The sequence below is a fragment of the Bombus affinis genome, chromosome 14 (genome assembly GCF_024516045.1).
Source record: "Bombus affinis isolate iyBomAffi1 chromosome 14, iyBomAffi1.2, whole genome shotgun sequence".
Taxonomy (NCBI): Eukaryota; Metazoa; Arthropoda; class Insecta; order Hymenoptera; family Apidae; genus Bombus; species Bombus affinis.
Window position 1 is genome coordinate 803,313 of NC_066357.1, and position 14,005 is coordinate 817,317.

The 14,005-nt window shown below is 36.8% G+C and overlaps 2 protein-coding genes across 2 annotated transcripts; one reads left to right on the top strand and one right to left on the bottom strand.

The window, feature by feature from the left end:
* Window positions 1–1,091: 1,091 nt before the first annotated feature.
* LOC126924302 (transmembrane emp24 domain-containing protein eca) lies at window positions 1,092–2,277 on the bottom strand. Its single transcript, XM_050738636.1, has 4 exons — window positions 2,129–2,277; window positions 1,810–2,030; window positions 1,588–1,734; window positions 1,092–1,513 (listed from the first exon to the last, which is right to left on the bottom strand). Exons 1-4 carry the CDS (start codon window positions 2,259–2,261, stop codon window positions 1,364–1,366), a joined length of 651 nt encoding a protein of 216 aa, XP_050594593.1. The 5' UTR covers window positions 2,262–2,277; the 3' UTR covers window positions 1,092–1,363.
* A 57-nt stretch (window positions 2,278–2,334) lies between these two features.
* On the top strand, window positions 2,335–5,712 carry LOC126924297 (DDRGK domain-containing protein 1-like). Its single transcript, XM_050738630.1, has 3 exons — window positions 2,335–2,545; window positions 2,787–5,082; window positions 5,612–5,712. The coding sequence occupies exons 1-2, from the start codon at window positions 2,461–2,463 to the stop codon at window positions 3,575–3,577; spliced, it is 876 nt and encodes a 291-aa protein (XP_050594587.1). The 5' UTR covers window positions 2,335–2,460; the 3' UTR covers window positions 3,578–5,082; window positions 5,612–5,712.
* The last annotated feature ends 8,293 nt before the right edge of the window (window positions 5,713–14,005 follow it).

Genomic DNA, 14,005 nt, shown 5'->3' on the forward strand with positions numbered 1-14,005 from the left:
CGAATGGATTAACGTTTCGGATGTTATAGCTCATTCTATCCGGCATCGGCCTATACGCGGCATAACAATGCGAGTTTTGCGTGGAAACGAGGTTAAAGAAAGGGGAATGCAAGTCGAATACCGAAGGGAATAAGCAATTTCTCTAAAAAATCTTGTTAGCTACAAAAAAAGAAAATTAAATTCTATCTATTCATAGTTGGTAAAACATTAAACTTGTACAAATTAATATAAATTACCGTGTAAAGGTAATTCAACTATTTGATCATTTACCTTGAAAGAAGCGTGCAGACAGTCGATATCACAGTCAATATTTAAGCTTCTCAACGTTGTATTGACAATATTATGTTGATCGTCTTGAGGATCTCTTACGTGCCATAATGTCAAGAACCTTTAATATTGACAATAATATTGATCGGCCGAACGCTCCTTAACTCTTCCCCCTCCAATCTTTCTTCCTAGTCATTTGTGAACTTTGAAAAATTACATCGAAAATATAGATAGATTTTGAAAACCAAAGCAAAGAGGCGAAAGAACGAAAAGTCTTTGTTTACATTCCGAATATAAATAAAATATTAGTGAACAAATTAAACTGTAAATTGTACGTGAACGAGTGTCGGATGAGTCACGTACTGCCATCTATTGCAGATGTAAGGAACAGCGACTTAGAATATGCGAGGATAGATGGCAGTACATGGCTTATCCGAAATGTATAGAGTGTCCATATTCATAGCATACCACGCATGCACAGAAAGAGAAACTTTCTATCTTCCATGTTGATTTTTCATGACTCAATTTTTGGACGGTTTTTTCTATGGTTTCGATAAAGAGGAAATTTTCTCTCTGCTTTCGGTACAGAAGTGTCAAAAAACGAGACTAGTTTGTTTTATTAGCATACCCTTATATATCTAATATCGCGAGTGTTGCAATGGTTTCATGAATTAGTTCTTACCAATTATTCATTTACATAGATATCTAAAAGTTATACTTTTTGAAATTACCAACTGTTTTACAAAATTTTTAGACTCGTTAGCCCGGTTATATTACAGTAATTTGTATTTCATAGTGTTAAGAGAAGAAAAAATAAACAGAGATTTTTTGTAAAATGAATATTTTATTCCAATGAAAATTCATACACAGCTTTTTATTCTGTTTAAGAATAAATTTCACCACAAAATAAGTGTAAGCACATTTAAACCGATTACATATGATAAATACAAATAATTGAAAACGAATCTCTTTATGTTAAAACCTGTTTTTCCACATTTTTCTTTTTTTTTTAAATAAATTGCAGTGGAGATTTCCCATGATGACAAAAAAATGTTCCTCGGATGACTAACATTTTCTGGAATTATTAATTTCAATCTTATACTAGTTTCTTTGCTTCGAAGAAAGTCTTCAAATGTCTCATTTGCCATATACCCATGAACAATAAACTAATAGATTGCGCGAGGGACCACCAGAACACCCGACGGTATGTACTTTCAGATGTTTGTCTGAAACGTTCTTCACGATACTGCAAATAAATAATATAAGAACATAGTTCAAATCCTAAACAAAGCAATTCAGAGCTAAATGTAAGACAAATACCCTTTGGTAACTTTGTTCCTTTGTTATTTGTCCCACTTGATCGAGAAGCTGACGTATCCTCAACTGCAACTCAGTGAACTTTTCCTTCTGAGCTGCATTGGTATAATCGATAGTATGTTCTCCAACTTGAATGTCCAAGTGTACTCTCTATATAATAAAATGAATTTAGTTACATCAAACGCTATAAACAATTATTATTTTGTTTACAATTAGATATATTACCAGTTGAGCACCACTGAACCAAGAACTGCTATTAGAGTACAAACAAATCACATGTTCGCCAGGCGTATGAGAAGTAAATGAAATTCTCCCCTCTGAACTATACACTCTGGAGAGAATCATTTTATCATCTGGATCCCTAACTTCCACGTGCATTCCCATCCCGGCACTGCTCGGAGCAAATCCACCAGTTCTCGGATCATACAACTCAACTTTGTAATGTACTATAGGAAAAAAAATGAAAAATTTCAATAAGAGTCACAGAGAAATCGAATTATGAACTGTAAAAATAATTCACTTTATTGACATATATTTCACGTACCTAAAACGGTCGTTTCATCTGGAATTTCCTCAATGAAACACTTTCTTTCAGTCTCGGCGATGTGAAAATAAAGTCCAGTACCATATTCGAAAACGCATAAGAATATGAAGAATATACCACTGTGTCTTAACATGATTTTTTATATGCAGTACTTTTAGTAGCACGGCTGAGCTTAAATTGCGAATAAAATTCTATGTAATACAGAATGGAGCACACGTCACCTTCGAAAACAACAATGAAGTTCACGTACGCGGCGCTAGTGAACATTATCGATATCTACTTTCTCGATAATCGGAAACTAACCTCACCTAGGAAAATAAAAGAAACAAAAAATGGACGTTACGTTGTTAGCTTCTTTCGCTGTTTTAATTATTGCATTGATTATCGGTATTACGGTATTTTCCAGTCAAAAATCAGGTATGTTTCTATGTAAAATATTTTTTGTGTTATTATTAGAGTATCCTCTATAAGATAACCAAATACATCCCTAACCTTTTTGTTTGTTTGTTTTGAAACAGATGTTTTGATAATTGTCATGAACATTGAATTAATCTTTCCTTGCGTTTGATAGAAACTAGTACTTAAATCAGTCATTTAGATCCCTTGAATGTTTGATATTTCAAAAAACCATCAAATGTTTGTTTTACGAATGTTATAGCAAAGAAAAAACAAGCAAATGTAGCCGAAAGAGTTGCACAAGGTAGACCAATAAGGCGAGCAGCGGGTCAAAGAGTTGCTAGACGTCGTATGCAAGCGACTGTCAGTCAGCAAATTGAGGAAGATGACGATGGATCTGGAAATGAAGCTAACGACGAAGCAGATGAGAAGCCAGCCACACCTGATTTCAAAATGGGTGCAAAGAAAAGGGCCAAGTTGGCAGCTAAATCAGAGAAAAGGGCTCAAAGAGAAATTGTTGAAAGAGAAAGAGAAGAACGTAAGAAAAGAGAACAACTTCTTCAAGAAGAAAGAGATAGACAATCTGAAAAAGAGAGGGCAGAAGAATTAAGACAAGAGGAGGCAGAAAGGAAAGCCAGGGAGGAGAAAGAAAAGAAAGAATATGAAGAATATTTAAAAATGAAACAAGCATTTAGCGTAGAAGAAGAGGGCTATGATCAGGATGACAAAGAAGACGAAGAAAATTTATTAGAAGAATTTGTTCTATACATTAAGCAAAACAAAGTAGTAATTCTAGAAGATTTGGCAGCACGCTTTGGTTTAAAAACATCAAGCGTAGTAGAAAGAATTGAGGATCTGCAGGCGCATGAAAATTTGACTGGAGTTATCGACGATAGAGGGAAATTTATTTACATATCTCAGGAGGAGCTGGAAGCTGTGGCAAAATTTGTCAGACAACGTGGTAGAGTCAGCATTACCGAACTAGCAGAAAATTCAAATCGCTTGATTAATTTGAATCCAGGAAAACAACCTAGCATAGTGGAAGCTAGATAGATTATGTGAAATAAGAATAATTTTAATTTTAACAATATTTATACATTGTTCACATTCAGAAAATAGGGTTATTATATATAGAGTAAAAAATATCCTATTTATGTCGTATAAATTGTATATTTGCTGTAAATAACACATCTATATATAAAATGTAATTTTTATTACCGTTAAGATATACTTGATAAATTAATTTAACATTATTAAATCAGAACGTGATCAGAAAATAGGTTTGATACTTTCGCCGATTTCAGACACGCGTTAATGATTCCTTTCTTAAGATCTGTTGGAAAGATATTTATTAATCACAGTTCGTATTTACATATTATTAAAAATCTACTCAAAGCGGAGACACCCGAAATTGCCAAGCTTTTTCTTATTTCGGTTTCGGTGGTTTCGAATCAACAATCTGATGACACCAAGGATCGATATTGCATCAGATTCTAGTTTTCATGTAGATGCAAATTGTTTGCGTTATTTTTTATTCTTCCCTGAATGTATAATTTATGTCGTCGAAATGCGTGTTGACGATGATTCTATTTCTAAATTGCACGACGGTAGTTAATCATTAACTGGAAGAATTAGAAGAATTTTCCGTAATTAAATTTATTCTTCGAGAACACCTTCATCGAAGGATTAACTTTGGCCTGAAAAAGATCGATGCACTGATCAATACGTTGATTTACGAGAAAGGCGACTAGCGGCACTTTACAACCAGTAACATATCCCGTTCTTCAGCCTAAAGTTAGTTCAGCGGCTACGAGGCCTCGTCCATCAAATCTTTTTAGCTCCAAGAGCAACATGCGATTTGTTTTAAGACGAATGATAATAATTCCATATCTATAATAATACGAATAATAATATTTCTACGATCAAAAAGAATTATTACCTTAAAACTGTATGCTTCAAACGTACTTCCTTGAATTTGTCCTACATTAAGCGATAAAATATTATTTTCATAAAATTTAGGTATTTTTTCTTACAAAATAATGGCGTCATCTAAAAGCTAAAGATATCATACGTCTGATTCACGGTCGCGTATAATTCAGGAAATTTTTCACAGTTTTTCCTGTATGAATAATAATTTGATCTCCATTAATTCATGCACATTATCAACAAGCTTACTGGTAATGTAAAATACCGAGCTATTAAAAATTCTGTCATTGATGGTACGGAGAAATCGAGATCAATCCCCACTCGATATCAAAGCTGAATATGCGAAGAAGGGGACACTCGCAGGCTATGTAAGAGGCGACAGAATCGCCGGAGAACCTGCAGTCTTTCTGGCGACCTCGAGTTTACGTCCATTTAAAAATTCCTTGCTCATTCAGCTCATTAGAGAAAGAACAAAAAGAGCGAATAATTATCGGTCCGAGTCGATGTGAGGAAAGTTGGAATCAACGGGAATCACAGTAGTATTTCGTGGCAATCGAGAAGACCTATGTGTCGATGAGGTGCAAAGTCTTGGACTGTCAAGGCAACTCCCCAACATTCTTACCCAGTGTTAGGTAAGTGCAGAATTACGAAAACAGGTTTTCTACTTGCACTTCGAACCTAGTGTGGTATTTTGATACCATCAAATAAATTTATTATGTGCAGTAAAACCTTGTTACTGTGTGTTAGCTTCTAATACTAAAACTACTAAAGTATAAAACTTGTATCAAGAGAAAAGTGTAGAAAAAGATACATAATACGAGAGAAAATCCCTTTATTTGTATACTTTATCAAAGACTTAACATAGAAATGTTGAAAACTACAGTACATCGATCGTTCTATCAATCAATGTTTCGATAATCGTAGTTCTACGGTAGTTTAGCGATGTATGATACAAAACTACTAATGTAAGATGAATGGGAAAAATTTCGAAAAATATTTGCATTTCCTTCACACGACAAAAATAACTTTCCAGACCTGTATTTTGAAATATTAAATAATAGTTTAAGGGTTAAACCAACAATAGCGTAAAAGGAAGATTATAAAGGCTTTTGTAGCTATGCATTGTTACTATATTTTTATATATTATATATATTTATGCAGGCTCGCTAAAAATCTTCGAACTCGCAAGGGGAGTCGACGTGCTAATGTTGGAAATCGTTTAGAACTGCTAGTTCTGGTTCACTTGCATCACGTGCCATAAAGTAAGCGTCCTCTATAACTAAAAAGCTGAAAAAAGATAAAAAATCTTAAATCAGACCTAATTATTACGAATTAATCATTGTTTTCGAAAGTAGAAAAAGAAGAAAATACTCTATTATTGGCAGTAAGAACGTTATCTGATAGATCCGGAAAATCGATCGACATATTGGTTTTGATTGGATTAAACCGATAGAAAGAGGCGGAAGAAAAGAGTATTATTATATTCGAGGAGAGGCAAAAGAAGTAAAATGGTGTACGCTAATATCAATGATACTACCATCAAAGGGCCTTTTGAGGGTGTTAAGTATGTTTGCAATTTACATTTTTTAGTCTTTCAATATTATATTATTATATTATAATATTTTACGAATACTATTCATATCTAAACAGCTAATAACTTTTCATTTTTTCTTTTAACTTTCCACATGTAGGAAAGATAAAAATGCATCGTCAGAACATCAGCAACAACAATCCCAACAACAGTCGGCGAACAAGAACGACAAGTACGGTTCCTGGGGACCGGTATACAAAAACAAACAGAATTTCATTGACATGCACATTTGCTAAATATAATTCTTCAAAATGATCTCGGAAACGTACTTTCAAGAAGTCACACTGAAAATCACAACCTTTCTATAATTAATCGCATCATTTTTTTTAGCAGCAATGAAATAAATAAAAGAATAATTTTACTCAAACATTTTGTTCTTCGTTACACTGACGTAATAGTAAAAGAAAAAATAATAATTAAAAGACTCAAAATGTATTCTTTTGTCGTTTCGGGACGATTTCCCTTTGAAGAGAAAAGAGTAGTAATCCAAGGCTCAACGACAGATGAAACTGAAAAAAGCACACCACTAGTTCCGGCGGATATGCAAAACACGAGGAGACAAAGACAAAGAACTCGAAAAATACAGCTGGCGGTATTCATCGGCCAAGCTGAAGGTCTGAACATATATTACATCAAACTGCCTCATCTTTTTTAGACGCTAATAGCTGATCAAATTCCAAATTGATCCGTATTTTCACAAAACATACCTCTGTACCTTTCTCTGTCCGTACCTCTTGAAGCGTTTAAGTGAATTCTTCCGTTATGGGCAGACCTATCGCTCATTGCCTCGATTTCATCTCAATTTTCTGCAATTTCACAAAGAAAAAGAATTCCATACCCTGAAATTAAGATGAGGAGACTTCGAAAAATCTATCTCGGTTACTATATTCTTCATCTAAATTAAATACAAATTAAATTGGACTTGAAATTAGGTAAATGTTCCAAAATTTGAAATATACGGGGAAATCAATTAGAGATTGGATGAATGACGTTCGAAAAGGTCACGAAGAGAGCTATCGAAATACCCTCCGTCAGCTTCCACCCTGGAGCAAGGAAATAGTAGGGGAAAGACGCGAAGCGGCTGGTGGGGAAAGCGAAGAAGAAAAAAGCTTCTGGACAAACGAGAGCTTTGCCGTGACTCGGGGAGAACGAGGGCAACGTGGTGCAGTCGTCGAAAACGCGTCGGCTGGTTCGGTGTTCCTCTGAATGGAGGATCGGGGGCGGAACAGAGTTCACGTCGACGCTCGAATTGACGTTCTACCTTCCTTGTAATTTATTTATAATATTTATTTGAATCCTTAAACACATATCGTTCATATAGAACCTCTTAACTAATCCAAAAGAAAATTAAATAAGTATATTTATATTTATGTTTGAATTAACACGCGAGAAAAATATTCTTCGCAAGGATCGTTTCGCGAGGATCGAGTGAAAGCTTGAGGAGAAGACAAAGAAGAAGAGCAGAAAGAAGGAAAAGTGTCGTTGCTCCGTGGAACGCGAGATAGCTGAGAGTCGACGTCCCGACGCTGCTATTTCGAGGCTGAAACACATCGGTAAGCTTTTGTTCCATAGTCTCACCGCCGACTAGTTTCTTTTCCCGAATTTACAGTGCATAACTGGCGGGTTTCCGCCCGTTTGATCAACAGTTCGCACGAAAAAAGGGAGATGCGTTTGAGAGTCCCTTTCACGAGATTCCAAGCTCGACCGCGTTCTCAGCATCTTTACGAAGGAGACGTTTATCTCTGTCCTCTAAAATTGCTCCTCCTATAGAAAAAGCGAAAATCTAGTCATCTTACACATTCAATCTTTTTATATCAGAATGAAATGATCGCACGAAATCTGTTGCTCTTCCTGTTATGCGTTAACTCGTTGTTAAACATCAAAGACACATGTAAGATCGTTCGTTAGTTTGTTTTCATTGAAAGCATGACTCGACCGATCGTTATTCCCGAAATGAATCATTCCCAAGGAAGTCTCGATCAGCTTCCACTTTCGATCAGCTGACCGCTCGATCGATGTTGATTTATTATAGCTAGTATTTTTATTATAGCTTCATCGAAAATCCCGGGAAATTCACGGTTACGAGCTTTTGTTTATTAAGAGTTTCCCACGATGCTTACTAGAAAAGTAGAAAAATTCTTGCAGACGTCCTATCGACTCGATGCGATCGATGCCACGGGGGCATTGAATGCAGACCGGAAATAGAGCTTCCTCTACGAGGCGCGATGATCCCTCGTTCGAACGTGAAACAACGTCCCTTTTGCGTGCCGAAGGGCAACCGTCACGTCTAAATCCCGGCATCTCCCTTCTTCCCTCACGCTGTCGATGGTAATGCTCGTTGCATCCGTAGGTACAACGGCATCGGGGCGCTATTTTTGTCGGCACCCAACAGTTACTAGTAGGCACCCTCTTGCGAGCAGCCGGAGGCTGGCGACTCGCGTCTCGATACCCTCGATTCTTCTTACGGGCGCGTGCCCGGGCTCGCTCCAGTCATTAGACCTGCCTGTTCTCAAGGAAAAATGACGAACGGCTCGATAAGAATACCCGCAAATGCGACGAAAAGTCAACGGGTAAGAATTACGACACGAAATCTGGGACGACTATTCGGAATGTTTTTCTTCTGGGTCAAAAACCTAATGGTATTGCAGGCTTAATTTCTTTTATTATCGTGCAATAATACGTAGGCTTATTGAGTTCTTTGACGATAGAAGCGGAAGATATGCTATGAAACGTTCGCTTCTTGATTAATAAAAGAAATTACGCCTGCAATACCATTAGGTTTTTGACCCAGAAGAAAAGCATTCCGAGTAGTCGTCCCAGATTTCGTGTCGTAATTCTTACCCGCTGACTTTTTCAAAGATCCAAATTAACTATATTTTAACAAATAAAGAAGGCTCCTTCTTTTTATTCAGAAATAGAATAGAAATTATAGTTAATTTGGATCTTGAATTGGTTAATTAAACAATAGTGATATTGTCGCTAACGAGTCACAAAATTATTAAAATTACATAAGTTACTTTATACTTTTGACAATACAAACGAAAGATGCGTCATAGAAATTTCGTGTGTTTGTTCCATAACATACCCACATACATTTCGTTTTTATGCAACCTTCAAACTCGAGTATTAATCACGCCAACAAGTAGAAACTTATCACGTAACAAACGGCTGCCCGATGTTGTTCAGCGCAAGTAGGTTTGACAATTCATACACAGACGCGCACGTGTCCGTCGTCTCGCAGGCGCGCGTGCCCCACATTAACGTGTACCATAGGGGAGTCTTGAAAATAAGGGAAAGCATCCATTCTAGGGAATGCATTAAGTAAAAAAGAGTAGATGAAAAGATTGGGAGGAACTGCTGAAAATAGGAGATACCTGAACATTCGGTCTATATTTATTCTCTGTTCAAAATTCGGGCGGATGGTCGATCAATAGTCGTTAATACCCTAATTCGGTGTTTCTTGTTGGAACTTTAATTGTTTAACATTAATTTTAGGTAAATTAATACATACGTATCAGGTAAAGAAACCACGTTAAAAATCGGTATTTAAGAATATAATTCCAATTTTTTTATTAATTAAAAATATTACAAATCTTTACTACAACACTACGATCTTAGTAGTGACGGCCCATAAACTCTGAACTTGAGTTCTAATTGAACCATTCCAGCCAATTTATCGCGGATTCTTCGTGGAGTCGACCCCATAAGAAATTCGATCTTGGAGTTAGGAGAGCCTAAATATAACCAGGAAGTAATGTCGGTAGGCAATTTACGTATGTTCTCGTCACCTTCTAGGCTCAGCACGCGCATAAACCACGTGGTAGCAAGGCTAAGCCCCTGACAGAAAGTTCCAACCGCGTTATTGCATTAGCCTGCAGGCACGTGCGTGCGTGGGTGCAAAGGGCAGAGAATTAGTAAGTGGCGTCTGAGGCGTCAAGGGTGTCGTTGAAGTCCGTGCACAGACTGCGCAAGTTCGTTCAACTCGAGAGAGTCGAGAGCTGCAGAGAGATGCTCCGCTGTTGAAAAGCTTTGAGATCTATTGGACTTTATATATCAGACCATGGACTTTACGAATCCAGTATTCAGATTCCAAATGATATATGAGCATTTCGATTAAAGGGAAATATTACACTGAAAATCATCGTTAATTGACGACAATAAACAATAAAATTTCCAAGAGGAATAAAACGAACACATTTCGTGAGAACTCATTGACAGGATCTAGAGTGAAACGAATGCAAACGGACGCATCCTGTCGTTAGCATGGTTGCACATCAATTACAACAATCGCGTGCGATCGCACGAATTAGTTCGTTTCCACACCGACTGAATCATTCCACTGTCTCGTGTTTACACGGTGTATCAGATAATTGTCGCGTCTCTTTCAAGAATGGATGACGTTAGCCAGGCATTGTCTCATCAATTTAATTTTAGCAGCAAGTCTCACGCTAAAATTGTTTCCTTATGAAAAGTGTATGTCTGCGATTTATCGTAATTTCTTCGATCGCTTGCAGCGGGATTTCATTTTACTCGAGGGTCCGTCGTCTAGTTAACAACTGTGGCAAAGAAAGAAACTTGAAAGGAGATAGAGCAAAGAAGAAAGATAAAATCGATGATTTCCACTCGCCTCGGCATGAAACGAAAGAAAGAGCGTAGTTTCGGGTGGGGAGAGTATCTCCTAAAAATAGAAAAATTCTTTTTCCTCGCCTTGTCCTTCCGCCATGCAATTATCGAGGGAGTTTCTGTGTCTTGAAGTATACACCTGAGGAAAACAATTCGCGGAAACTGATCCATAATTCTGACTGCGTCGAAGCTTCCATGTTACTTTTGAACCAGACGCTTCAGTGACGTCGAGGTCACAGACGGTCCTAAATGCAACGGTTTAAAAATATCAATTCCTGGAACGATTCGCAGAAATCGAGCAGCGAGATATTTAGTCCTCTCTTCCTTTTCTTTGTTCCATGTATACCGCGGCAGCCAGACCCCCCGCGAACCTAAAGGCGTGGTTACAACCACCGATCTGTGTTCGTATATACACGTGCATCCGCCGTTCCGCCATACAAAGAAGGAAAGAGAAATTATGCGCTTAAATTAACCATCAAAAGGAAATACGGTAGAACTTTGTCCAAGTTACGTCCATTGGAACGATATTTTAGTTGACTCTCGCCTAATTCAATTTTTAACTATCTAATTTATTTGTTTAAGCGCGAATTCCTATTATTTAACGGGGTAACGAGAAGAATCAACGAATCATTATGTTATAATGTGCGCGAAGAATCAAAATTATAAATCGTAGGACGAATTAGAATTACCAGTGGAGTACTTCCGGTTTTTAAATTGCATAGCAAAGGGATATGATGTATCTTTTATAATTTATGTAGATAATATGCAGAACCTTGACGAGTTATGATATTTGCATTTCATAGCGGTGCAAAGTTGTTTGAACTTGTTTGCAATGAAGTCATGTACCGACAGCTGGTACATTCTTAGACATAACGACGGCGTTCGTTGGTACGTGGTGATCGCATCTCGGAAGAATGACGTCTACTGGTGCGTCGAGACGACGGCGGTCGTCTTACCCGAAATAGATCCCGTATACGAAGACGATTCGTGAACACAACCACGAGGAAACCGGTTGCTAGGGGAAAAACGAATCGCTCGTTTCGATAGGTTTATTAATGAAGAAAATTCCAAGCCGGTCGAACTCGACGCATTTTGCGGTGTAACGTGAAACATACAAGCGAAAGGATCCAGAAACGCATCTAGAAAGAAATGTTAATCTTCTAATTCTTATCCCTCAGAGATTCAATTGCGTACTAATGCAGTATTGGAGACTTTTCTAAATTCCACCTTTACCGATCGACAAAACTACTAAAAGATTTTATACCATATTTCGTTTTTAATCAATAACCGTTGACAATGTTTATTAGAAAGATTGTAATTAACTGATAACTTTTCAAGGACGATTCAGTTGGCCAACGTATCCTTGATAATGATAACGAAATGTTTTCCCGAAAGCTATTTTAAATACACAAAATGTGAAACAGAAGTCGGGTTATTTGACTTCTATCGAGGAGGGGTTGCCATTTTTGGTACAAGGACGCACATGTCGGTCGAAGGAGTGCACGAGTAACATATGGGACAACGCACGATGTTTGCACGGCCATCGAAGGGGCTAACAGATAAATAAACCAGACCATTATTACCTGAAGAAACTTCCTAGTAACCTCTGAATTATTCTTCCGGTTTAATTTCCGGTTTAATAAGTTTTAAATTCACCCCTAAAAATGCGTAAAAAATATCGGATTGGTTACGGTCGACGAGTGAAAAACATAATTTTAATTCCAAGAATGTCATCGAACGTGCAAATGGCGAACGGTTACATGCTCCAAGAGGTTTCTCGCGGATAAAATATCGCTACGCGCGTTGAAATTTTTTCTGTTTTGGTAACGCAACGCTTATACGCATTCGTAATGCATCGAATAACGGTATTAACGAGTTCCTGCCATGTTATTTATAATTTCCATAAAACGGATAGTAGGTTTATGGTTGACGGGAGTTATGTTCGATTTCAATTTCACCGTGCTTTGCTTACTTGCTATCGATAGAGCTATGCAATGGAAATTGTTGCCTTGTAACAGAAATGTTTCTTGTGAAATTTGTCAATTTTGTAGCTAATAGTATGTTCTAGTTGTCAGAAACGTGCCTCGCTACGTGGTGAAATCAGTATTATGAAAAATAATCTACGGTCTGACCCGAGATCGTTCGTCGTTTTTATACGTCATGATTATTTAATAAAATAGTAAGTACTATCTAATAAGAACAATATGACGTTTTCAATAATATTCAATAACAATTCGAAACATAACTTTAATAGTAAACGCTAAATGTAAGGTATTTAACGATCCAATATGGCGACCAGAATCACTCTAACAAGAGTAACTTTTACTGACTGGAATTTGTCAGTTTTTTGTTAATTCAATTGGCTGAATGGAATAAGTTTGAAGAGTAGGAATTTATTTTCGTCAAAAATGTAAAGAAATTCGAACAAACACTATATTTGGGATTCTGAGTCACTGCGTAGTTGCGCAGCCGCCTGGCAAGCTTTGAATTCTACCGCGTAAGTCAGTGTATCGTTATTTCTTCTTTTACTTCGTCAAATTCTTTGAACTTTTGCATCTTTTTTCTTTATCTATCTCGTGCATCTCTTACACACCTAAAAAGTAAGCTTTAAATAACTAAAACAAACGTCTGACACGCCCATGTAACACACTAAGCATTCAGCTTTATTTCCTTAAAATTTGTTTGATTTTTGTTTCAGCTCGTTCGCGAATGTATCATAAAGAAGAAGCATCGTTTATTTAAAATTGGACACGATGAGAGCGCGAGACTCGATCGTGTACACTCCAGTGTCTCTCGGACCGGATACGGATGACGAGGAAACGCTGGTTAACGCGGAAGTCTACAACAATGGTGAGTTTTTATCAAAATGTTTCATACATGTCTGCTTTCTTTAGTTAAGATACCTTATCTTACATTCTTTTTAGTTTTCAATATACGTGAATATACTCAAAGTTCTTCGTATCTTTTAAGCAGAGTTATATTTAGATTGCGGATGTTCATACATGTCTGAAGTTACAAAAATGTACATGGCAAAGTATACATAATATTATAAATATAATATTTTGTGGGTGAATGAAATCTACAGTTAAATCTAATTCCTTTCCTTTAATTTATGAAAACATGAATTTGTATAAACATCCAGCATAATTACCTATATCATAGACTGTATAAAGTCTGTTACGAAATAATCACTGATTAACTTGCACAAGGAAAAATATGATAGCAGGAAAATAATAAAACTAAAAATGGCAGATACGAGTTTTTAATTAAGCAGGAGCTTATATTTCGTAAAACGTTTATGAAATGCACCAGTAGAATAATCGATATTTTTACCAACGATC

What these genes read in the sequence shown, in the direction of transcription:
- LOC126924302 (XM_050738636.1), bottom strand. Translation starts at nt 2,261, where the DNA reads ATGTTAAGACACAGTGGTATATTCTTCATATTCTTATGCGTTTTCGAA. An exon ending in GGTTCAGTGGTGCTCAACTG is followed by an intron (nt 1,735 to 1,809) that starts GTAATATATCTA and finishes TTTATTATATAG; the next exon opens with AGAGTACACTTGGACATTCA. An exon ending in AGGAACAAAGTTACCAAAGG is followed by an intron (nt 1,514 to 1,587) that starts GTATTTGTCTTA and finishes ATTTATTTGCAG; the next exon opens with TATCGTGAAGAACGTTTCAG.
- LOC126924297 (XM_050738630.1), top strand. Translation starts at nt 2,461, where the DNA reads ATGGACGTTACGTTGTTAGCTTCTTTCGCTGTTTTAATTATTGCATTG. An exon ending in ATTTTCCAGTCAAAAATCAG is followed by an intron (nt 2,546 to 2,786) that starts GTATGTTTCTAT and finishes CGAATGTTATAG; the next exon opens with CAAAGAAAAAACAAGCAAAT.